The 20,984-nt window shown below is 42.4% G+C and overlaps 1 protein-coding gene and 1 long non-coding RNA gene across 3 annotated transcripts; both read left to right on the forward strand.

The window, feature by feature from the left end:
* Nucleotides 1-1,638: 1,638 nt before the first annotated feature.
* On the forward strand, nt 1,639-20,456 carry LOC139792121 (uncharacterized). Its single transcript, XM_071734991.1, has 5 exons — nt 1,639-1,746; nt 1,987-2,542; nt 10,285-10,823; nt 11,986-12,052; nt 16,098-20,456. The coding sequence occupies exons 2-5, from the start codon at nt 1,999-2,001 to the stop codon at nt 17,615-17,617; spliced, it is 2,670 nt and encodes an 889-aa protein (XP_071591092.1). The 5' UTR covers nt 1,639-1,746; nt 1,987-1,998; the 3' UTR covers nt 17,618-20,456.
* On the forward strand, nt 3,267-7,078 carry LOC139792122 (uncharacterized). 2 transcript variants are annotated; one of them, XR_011724149.1, is made up of 3 exons: nt 3,267-3,378; nt 4,177-4,237; nt 4,422-7,078. It is a non-coding gene; the product is annotated as an uncharacterized lncRNA (long non-coding RNA). The 2 variants fall into 2 exon arrangements; XR_011724148.1 differs by lacking the exon at nt 3,267-3,378 and having other exon boundaries at nt 4,092-4,237.
* Nucleotides 20,457-20,984: the final 528 nt, after the last annotated feature.

Below are 20,984 nucleotides of genomic sequence, written 5' to 3' on the forward strand. Positions count from 1 at the left end.
TTAGGTTAGCTTTATATGCATTGGCATGGATCTCCAAAATAATACAGCTGTGGTAGCAATGTATTTGCTGCAAAACCTATCAAGGAACCTGACAAAACAGAGGTTTTAATTCAGAAGAAATATCAGGTCATGCTGACTTCCATACTACCAGAAGCAGACAATGGATTCCCTAGGAAGACAGATCATGGAGGTTTATCCCTATTTATTCCTTGTCTTATTGTGGTATAGATATTGGAAACCACACGAAAACTTAGAATCTCTCAGGAGTATTTGACTCCAGAGTCCTACTTAAATTGAAGATCAGAGCTGAGAGTGTTTCATGTAGGACTTGGTCTTGAATGACTTCCAGATTTCTCTGTCCTGTGGGAGGACACCTACACCTGGCAGGTTACCAGCCACACAGAATTCAGCTGGGGGTATCTCCCCTCTCAGTCTGGAGCTGCTGCTGCACAGCATTTCAGTTTTCACAAGATGATATATTCAAAAGAGGTAATGCTCATTAAAAAAAAAGGCCAGACAGTTGTAAATTATGCATATGGTATACTTTTTCTGTAGCAATGAGAAACTGTAGATCCTCAAGTCTGGATCAAAAAAAAAATGGAGATTTCCAACAAGTTTCAAATATAATTTGGGGGCGGGGGGGAAGAACAATGTGCTGTCTCTCATCTTTTCTGTGAAATTAATAGCAAAGTGTGAGAGCATTGCCAAAATACTCTGAGAAGGATTTTACATGTGTGTAAGCCTGCATCTGGAAAGAAGGCAAAATCAATAAATAATATTTTCTGTAATTGTTCTTCTGTCCATAGCTATTTTATCTGTGCTGGGCACCTTCTCATAGACAAAACGCAGCATCGCAATTAGTGCTGAAGTGGACACATATTTGGTGTCTCTTTCCCCCAGCAGCATGTGGAAGAGATTAGATAAGTGAGGTGGCTCCTGCTGCGGGACGTTATTCACGCTTCGGAACACTTGAAAGGTATGCTGCTTCTCACACATCGGCGTGAGCGCTGACAGAAAGGGTCTAGGAAAGTTGCTTTATCAAAAAGCAATAGCTATCACCACAGCCGCACGGCTGATTTAATGTCAAAATCAGACCCCTGACTCCGCTTATGCTACGTCTATCGGTAGCTTCAGAAAAAACGGCAGGTGCCGACCGTGGTTATCTTTGATGTAGGCTCCTGACGACCAAAGTGAGAAACAAGAAATCCAAACTGCCAGTAACTTTTTTTCAGCCGCGTGAAATTTTCTTTATAGAAAAACTGTGTTGCGCGTGGACTTTATTCATGTTGTTTTGAGATTGTTGTTGTTGTTATATTATTATTATTATTATTATTATTATTATTATTATTATTATTATTATTATTATCATTACTATTATTATCCACAGGAAATAAAACCACTGGGTATGAAAACCGATCTTTAAAACGTGTGTGTATCCTCGTCTGTTGCCTCGGGATAACACCGCGAAAGAAATGCCAGAGGTCCGGCAGGAGAGCGGGATCCCGAGGGGAGCGGCGGGGCAGCCCCCACTGCCCCGGGCATCCGGGAGGGGCTCGAGGAGCGAAGGAGTTAAAGGGAGGCGCTTGGGAAATTTGATGCTAACGAAGCCCCAGGAATGTTGCACATTTCCATTCCCCTCCAGCTTTTGGAGGAGGTCAGTCTCAGTGCCCGCTGCGAGCAGCTGCTCCGAGGAGCGCAGCCCCGAGGCCGCACTTGCTCCGGGCTCTGTTCCGCACCTTCCCGCAGGTTACTCCGGGAGACGCCGGGAAGGGACGGTACTGGGCGGGGGGGGGGGGGGATGAGCGGTGTAAAAAGTTTTTCCCGGATTTGGGACGCTCTGTTGCGACCTGTAAAACCGAGGGCGAGAGGGATGGGGGCACCGCGGCTCTGCGCACCCCGGGCTGGGGCGGAGGGAGCGGCGGGCTTGGGCCGCCCCGCAGAGAGGGGCAGCTCTCCTGACCCACCGCGGCCTCTCCTCTCTTGCAGGCGCGGCTGGAGATGCCGGGGAGACGTCTGTGGTGGGCGCGCTGCTGGCTCGGGGTCTGCCTCTCGCTGCTGGGCGCGGGCGGCGGCAGCACCGAGCCCTGCCGCGGCCCCCCCTGCGGCGGCGAGGCTGATCCCCCGCCGTGCCGCGGGGCCCGCTGCGGCGGCAGGGTGGCCCGCCCGCCTCGCTCCTTCCTCCACACCGCCACGCCGCTGCGGCCGCCGCAGGGCAAGGCTCCGCCCGCCGCCCCTCAGGCCGACCAGCCGACCCGCCCGCCGGCCGGCAGGGAGGGCGCCTCGGAGGGCTGCCCCGGCGGAGACTGCGCCGCCAACGGCACCCGCCGCGAATGCCAGGGCCTGGAGTGCCGGCTGCCGGCCCGCCTGCGGCCGCGGCCCCGCAGCCCGGGCTGCACCGCCCCCGGTGAGGGCTGCCCCGAGCCCGTCCTGCTGCGTGCCGCCGAGAGAGCTGCCCAGTTCGCGGGGGACGACTTCGCCTACGCTGGCCCCGAGCTGGGCGGTGGCGCCCTGGGGGTGCAGCTCACCTGCGACGTCAAGCCAGGTGCGGGGCTCCTTGAAGAGGGCGGGAGGGACCCCCGGGATGGAGGGCATCGAGGGCTGCGGCCGGGTCTCTCCGGGGTTCCCATGGGCCGAGGAGGCTCAGCAGAGCTTGGCGAGAGCCGCGGCCTCGGAGGTGCGGAGTCTCCTCACGCCCGGACGGAGTGTCCCCCGAGCCGAGGGGCTCGGACACCTGGAAGCCTGGGCACAGGGCATCTGCACGGCTACATCAGACCCCCCCATGTCGGGGGACTGAGGGTGCAAATCTGCTACTGGCTGTTGTGACATGTAGGTGAATTGCTGCCCTGGCTCTTCTCCCCTTCATCTCCCCTCCACATGCACATGGGTGCATAGGAGACCCACAGCAGATGAAACATGGCAAAATCTTTTTTAGTGCTACTTTAAAAACAAGTGTAAGACTATCGGTCTCTCTTTTCATGGTCTGGTATTTCTGAGGTTTAAAATTTATAGCAACATTATACAAGGCTTCGGTGGGGTGTCTGTATGTTCCACACTCAGGATGAGCAAACTTCTGAGTGTGCTCAGAAGAAACTTTCTGCTTTGTTAAGAAACTCTGCTGCTGACAAATTGTCATGCTCTAATAACAAGGAAAATATGGCACTCAGTGCCATAGTCTAGTGACTGTGGCGGTAGTTGTTCAAGGGTTGGACTCGATGATCTCTGAGGTCCCTTCCAACCCAGCCTATTCTATGATTCTATGATTCTATGAAAACTTCACGACCATGCATATTCTCTCTTACTGCACAATACTGAGAGCAATTGACTGTCAGATGAGGAGAGCACAGCTGTGATCATTGCATTATTCCTGTAGGAAGCCAGGTATGTTCATGGTTATACTCACAGGTCAGCAGAAGTTGTTTGCAATTGCCAAGGGTATATGGGTTTACCTACATGAAAAGCACCATCAGATCCTTAATGACCACAGTGCACTTTTGAGCCTGGTTTAATGCTGTATCTGAAATATATGAAATACATGAGGAAAGGTAACTTCTTTTATTCCGCATTGATGTTAAAAGCTAATGGAAAGCTTGAAGAAGGTAGTTTAAACTTTGTCAGATCCATGGGGCTAATCTGAGGACTGGGGCTGCTTCAGACACCAGAGCACATGCCAAGCATTGTTACTGATGTCTACTTGGTGAAGTGCTACCTCCTCCAAAGCAGACTCCAGAACTTAGTGGCAGTTCCAGTCCTAGGGCTGAAATTTACCCTGCCTGGTGCCTAGTGCAGTGACATTGTCTACCTTTGTCTTGCCTGATACTGCTCCCAGATGTCTTAGAGAGCTTCGGTATGTTCCATGACAAAAGGTGGACCAAAACCAGAGAAGTCACTGTGGTTAGCCTCCATTTTCTCTGCTTCTGTGCATACTTTTGGTGCCATTATTGTAATTGCTATGCCTCCCTTTTGTGGAAGGACCTAGGATATTTGCATTTTCTTTGTCCTTACCAAATCCATCTTAATGTAATACAAGCCCCAGCAAATAGTAAGGGCATTTTGCATAAACAGAATGGAGTAATACTTCTTGGATGATGCTGTATCACTGTGAAGGTCTTACAAAGAACAACCAGCTAAACATGACCTGTTTCTCCAAACATCTTCTTATTCTTTGGCCATCTTTAGAGGACCCTGATCAGTCTGTGCTGCCCAGTCTCCAGTACCATTGTCACTTCCAGCTAACATGGTGAGTTATGTACACCCTTTATCTCCTAGGCCTTAGAGTTACATCCTCTGTCCCTTTTGATGTGGGTCAGAGGAAAGCAGAATAAAGGAAATTAAAGCAAAAGCATCAGAGAGTGAAGATGCTGGGGATTTTGGAGGCTTGACACAGAGTTCACAGTACTCTCTCAATTTTATCTTCCTTGCAGGCCTAGTATTGGGTGAAGTCTTGGAGGAAGAGAAGTGTGGTTAGAAGTTTCCCTTTACAAAGTCCTTGAATACATCAAGAATGAATGCTACCTTTTGGGCAGTGCCAGTCACAGATCTGTGTATTCATCTCCTACATGTTGGAGCAAAGCATCCTACATGTTGGAGGGAAAACAGTGCACAGCACTTAACTGAATAATCTCATGAAGAACACTGTCAGCATGGAAGCACACTGTGAACAAACCTGTGATAACACATGAGCTTCTGTGTATGAGAGTTTTCAGATGAGGACAACTGCTCTGTCAGAAGTTCTCCCCTCTCACTGCTTTTGCAGTGGCCAGTGAGTGGCACCAGCTTACACCTTAGGCCCACTGCAGCAATCATGGTTTGGATGAGACCTACTCTAGACATACTTCTGTTCAAACTGCAAAGGGCACATATGCATGTTCTGCCCATTCCAAAGACTGGACCCAGGCCTTCATCATCCAGCTTTCTCTCCTCAGAATGGAAGAATAGCATAATGGAGTCATCAACACCTAGCAGAAATTCCATGTGGTTGGCATCAGGAAAAAAAAAAGCCATCCTTGGTTTCCTTCAAGTCAGTGTACAAGTGAGCATCTGATATTCTGCTCTGCCTGCAACACCTAGCATTCTCTGTGTTTGCCTGAAACTTCATCTTGGACACAGGTCAGTGGGTTTCCTGTATTAGTGCAGAGAATACCTTGTCCTGTCCCCATCTGCAGCTGAAGTGGTGGGTTCTTGGAAATGAGTGAGCATGGCTCTGCATAGCGATTCCAGGGTAGCTTGTCTGCTGGAAAAAAGAGAACAAAGTGTGGTAATCAGACATCTAAGTAAGGGAAATGCATTTATGATTGTCTCAGGAAGAGCTGCTACTCAAACAGCATGCAATGAGCACAACTGGGCAAATGCAGTTAAGGATCATGAAGAAACACTGTAGTTCTGGTCTTTTAAAGAGCTCTGCTAGGAGGTACTGAGACACTCTCAAGAGCTGTGCCAAATCTGTTGTGGAGATGGTGGCTTTCCTGCTATGAAATTTTGTGGATAAGTCCTATGCAGATGTGGCAGGATCTTTTCTTATAGGTATGCAATTACAGATGTAGCTTCATGGGGAAGAACCAGATTCAGGGGGAATTGCCCATGGTGGTCAGTAACATATAGGCACCAGCAGAAGTCCCTCTGAAGGAAATATAGGGATCTCTTAAGTGTACTAGTGAATATGCTCCAGACAGGCTTAGCTGAGCTCTAGGGGTCTCTGGGGTTACTCAAAGTGCTCAGAGTTGACTCCAGTACTTGGAGTGGGTGCTACATGTTCCCACTCCTCTTTGCAGTGAGATGTGTTCAGCATGTGACCTGGGTGAGGAGGAAAGGAAAATACAGCAGTATTTTTTTTTTTAAACTTCTTCACTGAAAGGGTTGTCAAACACTGAAACAGGCTGCCTAGAAAGGCAGTCAAATCACCATCCCTGGTGGTGACTGAACAATGTAGTGCTTAATGAGACCACACCTGGAATACTGCATACAGCTTTGGAGCCCCCATCACAGGAAATACATAAACCTGTTGGAGAAGGTCCAGAGAAGGTCCACAAAGATGATCAGAAGGTGGAGAGCCTCTGCTACAAAACCAGGCTGAGAGTTGGGGCTGTTCATCCTGGAGAAGAGGAGGCTCTGTGAAGATCTTATAGCAGCCTTCCAGTACATGAAGGGGCTACAGGAAAGCTGGGGTAGGGCTTTTCACTGGAGAGGGCAATGATAGGACAAAGGGTAATGGTTTTAAACTGAAAAAGGGTTGATTTAGGTTAGATATTAGGAAAATGTCTTCACCATGAGGGTAGTAAGATACTGGAATATGTTGCTTTGGGAGGTTGCTGATGTTCCTTCCATTGCAGTGTTTATGGCCAGATTGTATAAGACCTTGTGCAGCCTGGTCTAGTAGGAGATATCCCTGCCCATGCAGGGGAGTTGGATCTGAATGATCTGAATGGTCCCTTCCAACCTGAACCATTCTATGATCCTTCAGTCACTGAGAGAGACCTCCTCTACTGTTTACCTGACAGAAGCCTCTGTTTTTGTGAGCAGAATTATCTGTTGTTCAGTCTGTCATGTAGTTCCATTTATGTGAGGTGCAGTCTACTTGAATGCTGCTGAAAACCATGCCTGGAATCAGCCTTCCAAGGTACAGGCACATGTCAGGGGCTCTGGCTGATTCCCAGCACCATGTCTGTGTTTGCAGGCTCATCTGCATGAGGCAGATGACAGATATTGCCCACCACCTGCCTGCGAGAACCAGCACAGCCCTTCTGTGACCATCACACAAACATCATCACCTTTTCAGCCAGTATCACCAGCATGACAGCTACTGTCTGGGAAGCTCCTGCCAGCTGCAGCTGAGGCATTGCTTCTTTTGTCCTGGTGAAGATGCTGGAATGCAGACTTGTACTCCCTTTTCCAAGCAGATGAACCCATACCTCTGCCAGATTTTCACTGCTGTTTATCAGCAGCACCGTGAGTTCTTCTGTCAGATGCAAGACTGGCATCCCAAAAGAAGGAATGCACAGGACCTGTTTTGTCTTATTTTGTATTCCTCCGTGTTTCTCTTCTTCCTAATTAATTGACATTAAATCCTTGATTTTTCCTATCAGACCCATCTTTCTATTGTTTTCTTTTGAGCAGACTCCTCTGCAGCTGCAAACATCTGCATTTGGGCAAAATAATGTGCAGCTGCCATATCTCATGCCTGCCAAATCTGGTGAACAAGCTTGTAGGTGCTCATGCTGTTGCTATATGTGCCTGCAGCCCACTGCTCTCATCTCCTGTGGTTACCAGAGTGACTGGCACTGTCAGATGGCCCTGTGCTCTCGTGTACCCATCAAGATCACACTTTCCCTTCCTCACAGTAGGACAATTTCCAGATTTTAGCCTCTGCACCTTGCGTAGTTGCAGATTGTGCCTGAGGACTGCCTTGTCCTTGGCATATGCCCTGAGGATGATGTATCCTTTCCAGGCATACTAGGGAAATGCAGCAGAGGTTTGTATGTGATATGTTTGCACCATGGATTAATCCTGGAAGCATGGAGCAGGTGTCTGCAATGCTGACCTTGCAACTGCTGTGTGTGGCATGTGAGTGCAAGGAAAGTAATATTGCATCTGTACTTATGGGAACATCTGAGTGTTGCTAATGGGTGTTCCTTGCCTGGGCAATGTGAAAAGGTACTTGATTGCTGGCATCTATTAATGTGTAAATATCATTTGCAGTGTAATAATTTTAGACACCTGCGATAGAGGCATCTCTGTCTGACATGTTCACTGTGCCTTGCCTTTATATGGTTAGTAGAAACCAGGCCACATTTAGGGCATGTTGCATCTGATCTATTTTGGACTTCTACTTCAGAATTCTTTTGGCAAACAAGATATCTCTTCTGCTTAACTGAATGTAGTTTATTTTCAGTTGAGTCTTCTCTTTTGTCCAAGAGCTTTATTACACTCTCTGTTGCTCTGGCATTGTGAACTCCCAGTAGCATTGACTATTATCATGCAGTGAAGGGGCTCTTGTACCAGTAAGTTTAAGTTTAGTCAAACTGCTGCAACACAGATAAAAATGAGGCAAGAAAAAAAGTTGCAGAGGATTTTTAGGCCACACGTTCTTGCCAGCTGAGCTTTTGACAGCCAAAAGCCGCAAAGCAAAATTGAGTAACTGGAGCATAGCTGTTGTTACAAAGTTCTGTAAGGCCCTTTAGGGCAGAGATAGTGGAAAGCTGGTTCATCATGTGAGTAAGCTTCACTGCAGTTAGTACTTAAAACTTTAGCTGTTGTTACTGCCAGCAAGTCAGACAGTGACTGGCTGAAGGCAATGGTCCTTTAATTTGTGCTTAAAAATAAGGTTTACCTTATATCTCTTTATGATTTACTTTATGTCTCTTTATGAAGCCCTAACCACAGCTTCAGTTAATCTTTTTTGCTTGAATAGTTTGTTTTGTGAATGTGAGAAAAGCCCAGATTCCCAGGATGGGGACCTTTGAGCCCAGTAACCCTGCCTTAGTAGAGTCTGTATTTTCCCTGTCAATACATACGTGATGGCTGGAATAACTAAAAAAGGAACTGTTACTGGTATCTGAATGTCAGCCACTGAGAACTGGAGTAGAAGTGGTTTTGGTAAAAAGTGGTTTGGTGATATATCCTCGACTACAGGATTCACTCTCCCTTGCAGTTGGTGAGACAGTTCCCTGGGCTGACCTTTAAATGTTGCAATTGGACTTTTCCTCACCTGTCTGAAGGTTATTTCTAATTACCTTTTTCACTGAGAAGAAGGCTCAAAAGGCCTAGAAGGGCATCATTTAATGCTATTCCTGAAGTTCAAGTTTAAAGTCAAGATAATCTCTTTGTGAAGTTACTGAGAGAGGCAGACGTACACAGCACATTTGGCAGTAAATGCAATGGCTGTTAGTACTATGTAGCAGTTTCCTAGGGGTCTGCATTTAGATTTTAGCTTTTCTGGTGTTACAAGAATATTGTGCTCATTACTTACTACATTTATACTATTTTTATTGATAACTGGTAACTGGTAACTGTATTGCAGCATTAGCCTGGAGCCCTGTTCTCACATGTGATCCCAGCATGTAAGAATCCATATTAATGCAGGACAAAGGGATGAAGTCCCTCTCAGAAAATTTACAGGGAGATCAACCTACCAAGAAACAAGTAACAGTCAACATGGTAGCCTCAATATGCCAGCTTTCATTGGCTGTTTTTCTAGGTGGTTATGCTTTACTTGGACAGGCAAGGGCTGTCCTTTTCCTCACAGGCTTTCCATCTGCTTTGAAGATTCAACTTCTAGCATGTGTTGCAACTGGTGCCTTTAGTTAGTGGCCCCTAATTCTCATATTGGAAGAAAGAGCAAATAGTCTTTCCGAACCCACTTGCTTTACAACACCTGTAATACAGCAATTTATTGGGTTCTTTTTTTTCCTCCAGGTCTGAGAAGTCCTACTTACTTTCTCATGTAGTAACAGTATCATACATAAGATTTTCCTTGATGCCCTTTTGTGAACTATTTGAGTTCTTACTTGCCCTTTTTTGAGGTGGAGAACCAGAACTGCATGCTGTAAAGATGCTCTATTGATTAATATAATGTCATAATGCTACATTGTCTTCTGTTGTGTACTTCTGATTAGTTGTAGCATTTTATTTGCCATTTTGACCTCTGCGGGCATCGAACTGATGTTTATATGGCTCTGTAGACCAATATTTTTATCTAGAAGTACTAGCTCAACATTGTTTTCAAATAGTATTGGTAACCTACAAGTAAAATATTTGATATAAAAAAACTCTGCGGTTTTTTTCCAGTGGGTGCCTCATTTCACCTTTGAGTTTCTTTTTGCCATTTTATTGCTACTACTCATTATCATAGACTCCTTTTGCAGCTCTTTGCAATTGACCCTTATTTTTACAACCCTTAATAGCTTAGTGTTCTCAGAAAATTTTAGTACTTTGTTTTATCACCTCTACAGTGGAAATTGGTCATTTACTCTTTACTGTATTTGAACGTGTACATAAGAATGATTAATCTGTTATTGAACTCCATTGATGATTAATCTGTGCCCTGAAGCATGGGACTTGATTACAATTTTTATAATGTCTACAACTATAAATCTTGTTTCTTATAAAATTGAAAACCTTGTGGCCCCACGAAAGGACTACAAAGATAGTAGAAGAACTGGCTTTCTAACCATTGCTTGAATTTAGTGAAACTTTTCATAAACTTATTAAATTATGAATGCCTTTGAAGAGATCACACAGCAAGCTGGAAAATTACTTTTCTTGGACAATAACTGATTGTTTCTATTTCAGGAGAAAATGAAGTTCCGTCTGAAGATGCCCTAATACTACAGCTGCACCTTGCCAAAGGGCATGAAAAATTTACTGAAATGCTAAAAAGCCAACAGCAGATCATTGTTGATTTGCAGCAGAAACTTGCTGAACAGCAGCACATATTGGTTGGCCAGCAACGGGAGATTCTTGAGCAGCAAAGAAAAATGTATGAGCAAATGGATCTGATCAAAGTCCAGTATGGCATGCTTTTTGATACAGTGAAACAAATGTCATTTCAGAGTTTGCAAGAAGATATTCAAAATTATTTTGAAAGTCATCTTCAAGGACTTCAGAACCAGGTCAGAAATCATCTCCAGAAGTCATACTCAGTGCATAAAGTAGAAGTGGATGCGAAAGTAATAAGTGCTGGGGAGTCTTTGCTGGACTGTGGCCTTTGTGAAAGGGATGAATTTTGCAATTTCCAAAAGACACCATCACAATGTGAAAAATGCACATTGTGTCCTGCTGGTTTTTTTCAAATGGCTGAGTGTTCTGCAAACTCTGATCGGATTTGCCAGGTGAAATATAATTCTATATCTTTCAGTTAATGCTTATGAACCATTTTGTTGTACATATGCGGATAGCATTCTGGAAATAACTATTTGGAGAGCTGGAAAGATCCAGTTTGAAGCATGTGTTTTACTGAATGGATCTATGACACTTCAAAGTCTGCCTGAAGTTTTTTGTGGGTTTCTCTTTACAATTTCCTGCTTCTAATGGGGTACTGGTTTGTGCCTGTTGGGTGTGACGCTTTCCCAAACCTCACAGCTGGCAGAATTTTGATTTTTTTCACTGTGGTACAAAAAGACATCCTAAACCATGTATACTTATGCATGCTGGACTTTTTTTATTTAATCTTAGTCCACTGCAGGAATCTCTGAAAAGCAGAGGAAAACTTTACTGGCCAAACCTAGAGGTCAGATACTTATTTATAAGCTTGAAAACAAAAGTTGTCAGTTAAATATAAGAGCTAGTTCCAGGTTAAACATAACGTACAAACATATAAAAATATAGTGAGTGTCTTGTTTCAAGCAGTGTCTTTGCCAAGTGTTGCCCCCAGTTCTTAGCTTATTATGAGCTGGAACAGTGCGTGACCTAATCCTAAGACACTGAGAAGAGAACCTGAAAGAGTCTTCTGAGTTCCCTCTCTGCTAGTCTCAGTTTTCATTAATGCTATCATGTAAATGCAGATTTAGCCTGTTATTATTTCCCCTCTGCCTTTGGCAGGGTGAAAGGAGGGCTCATTGACAGGAAATACTACTTTATCATTTACCTTTCTTGTGTTTTTCAGTTAGCACCTTCCTTGTAGACTGAATGTCCTTAAGAGCCTTTCCTAAAAAATATCCTTAAGAAGAATAGAATGATGCATGACTCTCAGGGCTGTGGTAGTGTTTTACAGATCATGCATTGTAATGAGTTTTAGTTGTAGAATCAATCCATTTAGCTCATCATCTGCACACTACTTGTTTTCTGTGGACAATCTTTTTGAATAACTTGTTAAAACAGGTGACAAATCCAAACCATGTTGTCTTGCTCCAGCGTGCTTATGAGATCAGTCCCCTCTCTGTCCCCACACACGCCTTTTACTGGAAGATGGGTGTCACAGAGCCTGAAGAAGTGCCTGTTTCAAATTGAAGTTGTTGCATTAAAGTGTTACAATATGGTCTTTGTGATTTACAGGACAGAGATGAATGCACTGAATCTCCAAGCATTTGTGGTGAGAGGATAAAGTGCTTGAATACTCCAGGTAAGTTAATGTTCTCTGGTAATTAAAGAATGAAAATAATTAGAGCTCCAGGAGCAGGCCACAGAGATAGAAAAGGACTCAGGCCTGAATGTTTTACCCAGCTTGCTGGAATCAGAGGGGTTGAAAACCACTTGGCTCTAAGTTGATAGCAGTTCTTCTGGACAGTGGGCTATTTAAGATGTAGTATCCTCTAGGAGCATTGGATGGTCCATTTTACTTTATTTTTGTAGGGTTTTATATGCTTTGGTTTTAATTTTCACTTATGACCTGACTTTCCTTGTTGTTGATGCTAGTGCAAATGGGGTAAAAATCCGCATTATTCCTAGTGGAGAAAAATAGTTGGGATTTTCCTTCTGCTGCACCGGGGTAGATACTTGATATGATCTAATGAAGGTGCTTATAAGGCCTCCCATCATCAGTCTTATTCTTTTTTAACTAAATAGTTCTATTTGGCAACAATATTGTCAGATACTGAGAAAATACTGAACAGTTTCTACCACTGTGGGGGGCGGAATTTTGCAGGCATTTAAGAACATAGTTGACAGGAATTCTGCACTGCAGACTTTGCCTTCATTAATTCGCATGGCAGACACGTAAAAGCAAAACTAAGAGACATACTGAGCAATTTGTATCCAGGTACTGGGTTTCTTTCTACTTCTTTGATTTCTGGTTGGCCAAAAAACCTTGAAAGGAACTCTGTGATCAAATAGAGCATTTAGCTAGTTGTGACCTCTGCCTGAAGGCTCCCAGTCAAATAACCAAGGGAGGGCTTCGTTAGGTCTTATGTTTTTCCTGCTCTAGACTTCTTACTTGTAAAAAGAAGATACCTCTCTGAGGGTCAGGGGCTTCTTTTCAGATGATTCTGAGTGATTTTGTATGATTCCTGCCCTTCCACTGGGGGAGACAAAGGGAACTGCTCCGAGGAAAGAATTAAAAGAGGACATAGGCTCACTTATATTGTCCTTACTTCCTCTGAGCTGGAATTGTGGTGAGTTGGATATTATTACTACAAATAGTACAGTAAGCTGGAAATTACTAGAGGAAGAGTTGCTTTATGAGACAAATGCTGTAAAGGAGGTGCCATGAGTCTTACAAAAGAGGAGGCAAGACACTTTTAGACAGCCTAAGTGTCTTGCCACAGAATTTGAGACAGAGCATTGGAAAGGTGTAAGACATTGTCTCCTCTTAAGTAAGAGACTGGGTTTGTTTGAGTTGGTGGTTTTGTGGAAGAAAGCCACAAGGCCCCAGCTCTAAGAAAGGAGAGGCACCAATGTGGTAATCATTTGGTGCTCCTCTAGTCTGTGGCTTGGAAGAGGGAAGGTTGTGAGGAATTTATCCACTTGTGGGGGGACCCAGACTGAGAGTGGCCTTCAAAACTGCTGGATAGTAAGTGAGGGCAAAACACTGCCAAGAAAATAGATGGATAGTGGGGGGGTGTCAGACCATAGAAAGGCAGTAGCAATGTCTTTGGAAGGAAGGAAAGGACTCTTCTCTTGCTTCCTCTTCTCCTGGTTTTAATGGTGGCTTGTAAAGACATGAAAGCAAACTACTTCCCATCACCTGGATCAGGAATCAACGTCCTGTCAGAGCCGTCCCTGTCTGTCACAAAAGAGAGAGCGATCTTTTTATTTTTTATTGGAGAGGACTGCTACTTTCAGCCTGTCTGTTCATTAGAGCTCATTATCTTCTAGAAGTGCAATTAACTTGTCAAAAGGGAGGCTGAAACTCAATGTCTGTTTTGGGTAATGGAGGGGAGATGAGGATTTGGTCTGACATATGACTTCCAGATGTTGATTGTGGTTTCTTGAGCTGCACGCAAAGGTTGTTGCGTCTCTAGCAACTCATGTTCACTGTGCAGTGTGAAGGGAGACAGAACAAACAACAATAAAGAAGCATGCAACTATGAGTCTCTTTCTTCACTCTTCTACTTTCCTCTACAGCATACCTTCTGTCTCTGATCCTTTTCCTTGCTTTCATCTAGGATGGGAGTTGTTATTTGGTTAAAGGCTAGTCATCTGGGAGCAATGATGGTTGGAGGTACTTAATCAGTAAAAACAGAATGTTGTCAGTAAAAATAGAAATGTTGTCAGATAGCAAAAGAGCGGTAAAAACTTGGTATTTATTTAAAAATCCTTAAATATACATTAATATATTTTAAAGAAGCAAATAATATAAAAAGTATTTCTAGGCACTACTGCAGATCTCTGCTGTGTGAATCAGCTGCATTTTTGTACTCAATAGCAGCTCATCAAGTATTTCTTAGTGATGGGGAGCCATTGAAGTGAAAAGTTTCAGAAGCAGAATGATTTAAAAAGGGTCAAGAGAACAGGTACGCCATGGTTAAGACCAATTAACAAAAGGAAAGTTCATCTGGGATTTTTTTTTTATTCCCCCTAGAATGTTCTTAGTTGAAAAAATGGGATCTTACTTATTTGGCTTCTGTTTCTTATAAAAAAAGCCAGACACTTTCAGGGGAACAAATTGCTAAGTTTCTCTTGATTTTTATTTAAATAGACAAATCTTTCTGCTCTGCTATGAGCTCTTTTGGGAAAATGATACCTGGTCTCAGAAAGAATCTTCTCACATCATCAATCATATAGTCCTACATATCAGTAGTGAATAAAACATAAAAGGAGAGATATGAGGGTGAATATATGAAGCCTGTATAAATTAACAGTGTCTGATGTTTTCTGCTGAACAGTGTAGTATCAGAAGTGAATTTTAGCTGATATTCTGACCTCCCTTGTGGACCAGGTGTGTGTATCCTGCTCTGTCTTGCAGGTTTGTGGTATCTGTGATGTGTGTATGTGCCCGCCTCAGCAGCCTGCATAGCCAGCTCCACACTGGAATTAGCAATGGAGAAAAAGGGCTTGCTGAGGTCTGTGTCAAATGCTTTTAGTCTCATACTGGGATTAATCCTGGCTTAGATTGAGCAACTTTCCAGCTGAGGAATAAAGTAAATGCCTGCCACAGTTTTTTTGGGTAGTAAAGGATATTTAAGAAGGGCTATAAGAAAGATGATTACTGACTTTACTGCAGGTAAAAAAGCAAGAGTGGTTTAGTCACTAAGCTTTGAGGCACAAACTGCAAGTGTTATTCTTTAGGGTGCTTCAAATCGTGTGTGCTGATTTAGATCCTGAAGGCTCTGTGCACAAAGATTGTGGGCACCAGTCACTGCAGATGGAGGCATAGGCAGCTTGCTTTTGGAAAATTGCCATAGAAAATTACAGGCTGTTTTAAAAACTCACTCTTTGGGTATATATTCTTTGATCCACTGCGGTCACAGTGTACCATTCATTTAACAGCACAAACTTGCTTTACGTCACATAAAGTAATTTCAAATGGCACCTCTAGATGTTATTTAGTTTTTTTCATTTTTATTTTCTTATTTTTTTAAAAATTGATCACGAACACTGCTGTCCAGTGTCTTAGCACAGTGTTTTTCCACCTTTTAAATTTGTGGACTTCTGCATGATTTCAAGATTGCTGTTTACAGTTTTGTTTTTCCTACTTGCTCCTTTCAGGTTCCTAACAAACTACCAGAATGTCTGCAGTCCATGTCTCTTGGATTGAAAAGCACTGCTTCAGCCGTGCTACCCCTTAACATGGCTGGGCAGACAATGCACATTTCTCCTTGCATAGGAAAATTCTCCATTAGCTGAAAATATTTTTGCTGCCCAGTGCACCAGTTAGTTACCATGCCTTTCACCTAGGGGAAGGGAGAGAGTGTCCTTCCAGCAATGTAATTGTATCTGATCCTTTGCAGGATTTGGTTAGAATTGCCCCTATGCCACCCTATCTTGCTGCTTTCCCGCTCTAAAGCACAGGATTTGACTTGGGCAAGATGAGTTACCCCTAAGTATTTCCTGTGTTTGCTATTAGGTATCCTTAATAGAGCAAAGTGAGCCAGCACCATAATTGTCTTCAGTTTTCTCTCTGATGACAAGATGTGTTACCAAAGATGCTTGATACGTGAGTTACAGAGTTCTTAGATTTATTGTTTTAAAGATAATGGCAATAAAAATCATCTGTTTCCTGTGAATAGGTGGTTTCCGATGCCTTGGAATTACTGAGAAAGATGCAGCTTTGGGACTGTGTGGTGAGGAGTATTTCTTTAATAAGGAAATGCAAGAATGCCAAGCATGTTTAAAATGTGAAGATGGAATGGTCGCCACACCATGTTCCACTGTCAGTGACACAGTTTGTTCAGCAACCAGTGAAAGCAGACTCTCAGAATCTTGGGCTGCAAACATCATTCTACCTTCTGTGAAGTCTGGCATCTCTCAGGTCTACTCTGGCTTGACCTTGAAGGTAAAGGGAAAGCTTCCCTGTGAAATTCTGTCCATTGAAGATAACAGCCTGGTATTCAGGCAACACGGTCTGTTGTGGACTGACCTAAATTTTGCAGTAAAGCACAACTGCAGGAATTTTTTGCAACTTTCCTTAAAGCTGAATGGCAGCGAGGAAGGCCAGGAACTGAGTGGTGTTCGCATTGAGCAGCCGGAGGGGAAGTATTTCCAGAGCACTAGTTTAAGCAGTGCTGCTGAAGTGGAGCCCAGCCAAACTCTTTCTGTGTATTTGAGGAGCCCAAATCAATTCTGCAATCAAAGCAAAGACTTAAATATTTATGATCTTAATACCCCACTCAGTTTGTTTTGGTTGTCACATGACACGGGTGCTGTGGCACTCAGTGCACAGATGTCAACAGCAATGCATTACCAAACCAACTATCGACCTGCCTTTAAAATAATATCCATTTCTGATCCTTACATGCTAAGCTTATCTCATGATGGCAGAGCTATAAAGTTCACTGAAACTGGTGTTGTCAAATTTGTGTTCCACCAAGCACTGTATTCCATGGGTCATACATGTGTCCGGGAGGGCTTCTCCTTAATTTCTTATATCAATAGGAACGGTACCAACAGAGAATTAATGAATGTATTTAAATCTGGGGTGAATTACAGAGATACCTCAATATCTGCTTCTGGGGCCACGAGAGTTGATGCAGGAGATTTGATTAGCTTTGAGATACTTTCTCCTGCACAGTGTAATGTTCGGTATTTTGGAGATAGTTCTGGAATTAGTATGTTCAGCCTCATCTGGATCCCTTCAGCAGTTTCTAGTGCCCTATCAGCAACAGTTTCTGTTACAGGTCTGCCTACTGGAGCTGTGAGGAATAAATTACTGGATTTCACCCAGGTCTCACCCGATGAGAAACAGATACAGTTGGTTTCTTCAGGACAGCTTGCTCAGAAGTATTTCATTTTTACTGAAAAGGGTGTTGCCAGTCTTGCATTTAACTTAAAGCTCATCCACTCATGCAATGTGCTCAAAATGACTCTCAATCAGTTGACCATGAATCACATGCAGCCCACAGCAATTGCTCAGCAGATTGCAGGTCAGATGCCAGAGGGGAGCACATGGACCAGTGTGTCCCTCCGTGCATCTTTTGCAGTGCGTAATGGAACACTCATATCAGTTTCTCTTGACTGTGTGCGTGGAAGGATTAATCAGATCACTCATGAACATGGAACAAGTATATCTATTTTATGGATTTCTTCCTAATTTCTGTACAGCAAAGTTAGCACAGAACTGGGGTTTAAATTGCATTCGGATTGTACTCTGATTCTATACATATTTGACAACTTATACTGTGTTGACATGAGCATGTCCCACTTAAAATGCTCTCTATTTTTAGGGATATTTAAATAAATCCTAACTGAATCATTGGTATTTAAAGAAAAGAAAGCTTTCAGTGTTATGAGGCTTTATTTCTGTTAATGTCTTCAGGCAGGGAACTTCGAATTCAGATCAAACTCTTTTTTTTTTTTAATAAAGCAGTCTTCTGGACCGCAAGAAATTGCAGGTGAGGGTAAGTGCATACCTATTATTACTGCAGCTGAAAGCATCACAGGCAAATAATAGAAGCCTTTCAGTTACTTCACTGCAGCTAACAGCAAGACTAAAAGCACTTTGTGGCTAATTTGTCTACATCTCATAAAATGTTGTGTTTTCTAGAGAGAACATGCCTCAAACTAGAGGTCACTCTGCTTTTGCTGTATAGTCTCCTCTTATAATTTTCTGTGGGAAGATGAATACAAATGCAATATATATCTGGTGGCTCTGTTTTTACTTGTAACTTTTTAACTATGTCCTTAACACTTGCAGTTGTCTTTCGTTTTTTTTTTTTTTACAAGTTTATACTCAAAGGTCTGTGATGGAGATCTCAGTGCCTTCGTGTAGCTAAGCTCATTCTGTCTTTCAAGAACATAAGGAAGGATAGAATAAAGCTAATATTAAGGTGCTCAATATTTGCAAAATATTGTTATTATTACAGAATATATTTTTTTGTGGTAGAGGAAGACTTGTGCAATGAGAGCACATGTTTTTATTATATACAGAAGATCTGCAATACCTGGGAGCAGTGCAGTTTTTCTAAGTACTTCAGTCTGGAAATCTACTGTGAAAAGATGAGATCCCACAGGAGGCAAAACTTTTCTGACATATCCATCTGCTAGAATGGCAAACTAGTGAAATGATTCTTAGGTGACACCAAGGCCATCATGCCTTCTCAAACAAACTCCTCTCCACAAAGAGGTGATTTTGTGAGGAGGGGGTTAAAGGTCTGCTTTCTCACACAAGCAGGTGCCTCATTGCTGTGCAAGGATGCATATGATGTAAGAGGAGCTCTATAGAGAGCAGGCTTGGGTTATTTGTAAGGCACATATTCAGGGAAAGGCAATGTTGAAATGATGCACTTACAGTTTTGTTTTAGAGGAAGTTAGGAAAGACACTTTCTCACAAACAAACACCCTTATTTTTCTGTGTGCAGTTGTGTTAAAGGCTGCCATCTCCAGTATGGTGACAACTTAAGAGTTGTTCTAGATTTAAACCTGGGTAGCAGATACCAGAATCTGATGTTAGACATAAGCTGATGCATCTTAAGCAAACTGCAGATGTTACTTTATAGTCAGCATTCACCTATATATATAGCATGTAGAAAAATCTAATTACATTATTTGTATGAATATGCTTTATTTGAGTAAGATTGTGGTGTTGGTGAAATTGCTTGAACACAGAAGAAACTGAAGCTCAAATCCTGCATTATGCAAATGTTGGTTGGTGGTATCCATCTGGTGGTGATAATGCAGCTAATACTGTTTTGATAATGATATCTATGGCAAGGTACTCACATGATGGGGAAAAAACTCTCATTAAACACATAGTACCAGTTTCAGCTTATGGCAAACTTAGCCTTATTTTAAGCAAGAAAAGGCTCAAATTTGAGCCCCTTTTACATCTTTTCCTTTTGGGAAAAAAAAAAAAAAAAAAAAAAAAAAAAAAAAAAAGCCCGAATCCATAGGTCACTGACCTTGGTTATAGTAACATGGACTTGGAGTAATTTAATGGAATCCCAACATTTGTAATGTTGGAATCAGTGCATATTTATGATAGTCTAATTGATGGCACAGTATATATCCTTTGCATCTATGAAAATTATATATATTGCCTCATACCATGGAAAATTAAGTGGTACTATGGCACCATGATCCTAAATAAGATTAATTTCAAGAGGAATCAGATGGTATACGGTGAATGCTAATTTTATGGCATATCCCATTTGCTGTAACAAGTTGCATATTTTATTGACAGGTATATCTTTTTTATACTTAAAACTTCTGAACTTCTTATATTCATTTTTTCATACTGTTTCTTTCTGTTTGCACCACAATGTAATACTGTGACATACAGAATTAATTAGAAACCTTTTCTTTTGCATTGTTTGAGGCTGTGTACCTAAACATGGTTAAAGTAGCTGGAGAAAGGGTCTCTTAATTTTTCCTGAGAGCTTTTCCAGTTGAGGTATTAATGAAGTAATACAGTAAGTATGAGGCTGGCAGAATCTAGCTGTACAGAAAGAGTTGAAGTTAATACATTGAGGAAGGCAGGTGGTTATTTCATTTATGTTTGCAGATAATGGGCAGCATGTTGTTACAGAAAACGTGACCATTACAGTATAGTGCTGCATACAAGAGGAAAAAGAATTTGTCTTGCAAAAACCTGCATACTTTTGTATTGTGAAACATTTTGCAAATTCAAAGACTTTCCCTGAATATATTTTATTACCTATACAATTTTGTAATGCTTTCCGTGAAGTTAAAACTGGGTAGAATATGTTAAATCTATTTTAATATTGTGGATGTTTCTTCGGTTCTGTGGTCTCTGCAGATTGCAGTACACTGTGAAAACTACTCTGGTTTCAAATGGTGCTTTTTAATGGAATTTCTACTTTGAAATATTACCTTGTTTTAAAAATACTGTTTAGACACCTGCCTCTGTTAATATTGTATTGCAATATGTTTTAAGAGAACTTTACTGAAATAAATAAATCAATAAGGCTTCATTTGTGTTTATGTTCTGTCCTGAGGAAGGCTAACTGCAGCTATTATGATTTTTGCCATTGACTTTTTTGGGACCAGAATTTTATGGGTGTTATCTGAATTAGTAACCTGTGTTTGCTGAAGTGTGACTGAATATGCACAGCAATAATACACATTTCTAGCATTCACCTAGTCTACTTCTTTTCCATTTTCCCACTGTTGTACCCGTAGATCTGAGAAGATGAAAATTGCATTTGATGCTGCTACACCAATAAATGGTTGTGTCAAAAGAGCAGTACAGTTTATTTTGGTCACTGCTACCATTCTATTAATACAGAAAAGAAAAATGAGAATGCATTTTTAAAAAGAAGTGTGTCCTGCCTTGGTGCTTCATGGGCTGTTTGCCAGATGTGGAAGCTTTGACAGTGCTGGGGGAGGTTACCCTGATCAGACCTTTGCAGTGGCACAGCTATTCTTTTGTCAGGGTCTGTGCTAGCTAAAGCTCATGTGTTCTCAGAAGAGATTCTTTATGATTAATTTAAATTATACAA

Source organism: Heliangelus exortis, chromosome 2 (genome assembly GCF_036169615.1).
Source record: "Heliangelus exortis chromosome 2, bHelExo1.hap1, whole genome shotgun sequence".
NCBI classification, from domain to species: Eukaryota; Metazoa; Chordata; class Aves; order Apodiformes; family Trochilidae; genus Heliangelus; species Heliangelus exortis.

What these genes read in the sequence shown, in the direction of transcription:
- LOC139792121 (XM_071734991.1), top strand. Translation starts at nt 1,999, where the DNA reads ATGCCGGGGAGACGTCTGTGGTGGGCGCGCTGCTGGCTCGGGGTCTGC. An exon ending in CACCTGCGACGTCAAGCCAG is followed by an intron (nt 2,543 to 10,284) that starts GTGCGGGGCTCC and finishes TTTCTATTTCAG; the next exon opens with GAGAAAATGAAGTTCCGTCT. An exon ending in ACTCTGATCGGATTTGCCAG is followed by an intron (nt 10,824 to 11,985) that starts GTGAAATATAAT and finishes TGTGATTTACAG; the next exon opens with GACAGAGATGAATGCACTGA.